At 45.0% G+C, this 2,231-nt stretch overlaps 1 protein-coding gene across 1 annotated transcript; it reads right to left on the reverse strand.

The window, feature by feature from the left end:
• Positions 1 to 1,245: 1,245 nt before the first annotated feature.
• DNAJB8 (DnaJ heat shock protein family (Hsp40) member B8) lies at positions 1,246 to 1,881 on the reverse strand. The gene has a single exon (XM_071439217.1). It carries the CDS (start codon positions 1,879 to 1,881, stop codon positions 1,246 to 1,248), a length of 636 nt encoding a protein of 211 aa, XP_071295318.1.
• Between the last annotated feature and the right edge of the window lie 350 nt (positions 1,882 to 2,231).

Below are 2,231 nucleotides of genomic sequence, written 5' to 3' on the forward strand. Positions count from 1 at the left end.
CAGCAGAGGAAACAGATGCAAAGACCTGCCCAAACACAGGCAGCAATTGCAATCTGGATTAAAGTGAAAATGTCCCTGAAAACTAGTTCCAGTCTCCAGGGAGACATCACCGGGCAGGGAAAGCTGGGAAACTCAAGGGGATGTAGCGTGGGACCAAAAACAAGAGGTGTGTAAGATTTTAAATGCTTAAGGTGACCTGGCCAAGCAAGAAACAAGGCTCAGCAGCTCATGTCAGCCCAGGGGAGGGTGGAAAAATGGGGAGTGCATTCTGTAGCTCAGTGGAGGACAAGAACAGCATGCTGGCAGGCTGTGCAAGAAATGCATTGTGAACTGGCTCTTGCAGCTGTGAGCAAGACAATAAGGATGGTAAAGCATCATCTAAGTCTTCACATCCAGCTTTGCACAAAGACTGAGCTAAACTCAGCCCCCTGGAATCTGTTGGCTCATGGTTTGAATTTAGCTCTTTTTGTTTGAATGACTCCAGGCAGGGAGAGAATATAGATTGTCCCAGTCCAAGAACCAAATTCACCTTTTCCCTGCTCAGTTTCAGCCCCTAACTATGCAGTACTTCCATCAGGGTCTCTGGTCATCATTTGCTGGGCATTCTCAAGAAAGCCCCAATTTTCTTTTACAGTTGGAGGAATGATGTTTTCTTCCTTCCTCTGTTTTTTTTTTTGTTTTCTGACAGTCCCTCTCCTCTAGGCTCTCCATGTCCTACTGACCCCTGCCAACCTTCTTGCTCGTGTATAAAAACCTTTTTTTCAATGGATATACATCTTCTCATACACCAAAAGTAGGAAGGATATTTTTCACTTAGGGTTGTGTATGAGAGTCACACAAGGCTTTATTCATCCAGCTGGTAAACTTTAACACTAGCATCTCAAGGAGTGGGAAGGGAACCTACAGCTTGTTATAGGGCTCTCTTACGTGTCCACAAACCAGCTTGTCTCCTATTGTTGTATTAATCAACTTGGTCTCTTTGGCAAACCAGCAAGGTTGCTTTCATATGTACCTGTGATACATATTTACTGAATAATCACTATCTAGCACCTCATTCAGGCTTTGTGGACTCACACTCTTTAGTTTAGCATAACTGTATCTTTACCTGTAAAATATTTTTTTCCCAACCATTGAGAAGTCTGCATTGGTTGTGTCAAGAGCATTTATTGATACTCTTGTAGTAAATCCCATCAGCTGATCTATGAGAGCATGTCCCACAGCTTGCAGTCAATGCTTGCAGTGACATTAAGAATTCAGGTAGTCTTTCCCATTGATTATTAGAGACTTCAGCTGGCCATCCTCTTCCACTTCCTTTGTCTCCTGCCCATCCTCAAAGATTTTCCGGGTGGTGATAGTCTTGCCATTGATCACTTCAGTAGTGGTTATCACTGTTCTGAGACCATACGGCCCAGTTGTGTTTTCAGCAAAGAAGGAGGTGGGGTGCCCGCTGGAACAGAATGAATTCCGTTGCACAAACGGCTCTCTGGGCCTTCCTCCTCTTCCACTGCTGCTCTGCCGGTTCTCACCATTGAATCCAATGTCAAAAGGGTTCAAGAAAATACATGTAAATGGATACGTGTCTTCAAAGAACTCGTCTTGATGGGGGAATCCATGATGAGAATCAAAGCTGTTATAACACGCCGAAGCTCGCTCTCTGCTGGCTCTGCTCTCCTCAATAGACTTGTCATAGAATAATCGCTTCTGAGGGTCGGACAAAGTCTCATATGCTTCAACAATTTCTTTGAATTTCTTCTCAGCTTCCTCCTTGTTTTTGGGATTCTTATCAGGATGCCATTTTAGTGCCAGTTTGTGGTAGGATTTCTTAATAGCATCCTGTGAGGCATTTTTTTGCAGTCCAAGGACCCTGTAGTAATCTACCATCTCAGAGGACACCTGGGGTTGTTTGGAAGATGCCTGGTTTTCTCTCTCCTACCAAGGCTGATCAGCATGCAGAGGGTAGAGAGATCTTCAGCTGACCCCATGAGCTGCTCTGCCCTGCTGCAGTGCAAGGACACCAAGAGCTGCTTGACCACAGACATTCTTTTCAAACCTGTTGCTCACAAACCGTGAGATTGTGACCTCAGAGAGGGTTCAGCCAATCCTGGCTCTGTTGTCCTGACCACATTCCAGGGTGAGTTGGTTGTCACTGGCCTTCTGTTTGTAAATGTAGATCATGCACAGATGTTGTAGCTGCTGGATGTAACTGATACAGCTGTGATGTAGGACTGCCA

This window comes from Agelaius tricolor, unplaced genomic scaffold (genome assembly GCF_023055355.1).
Source record: "Agelaius tricolor isolate 1412-34295 unplaced genomic scaffold, bAgeTri1.0.p SCAF_14, whole genome shotgun sequence".
Lineage (NCBI taxonomy): Eukaryota > Metazoa > Chordata > Aves > Passeriformes > Icteridae > Agelaius > Agelaius tricolor.

Coding starts and splice junctions, on each gene's coding strand:
- DNAJB8 (XM_071439217.1), bottom strand. CDS start 1,881: ATGGTAGATTACTACAGGGTCCTTGGACTGCAAAAAAATGCCTCACAG.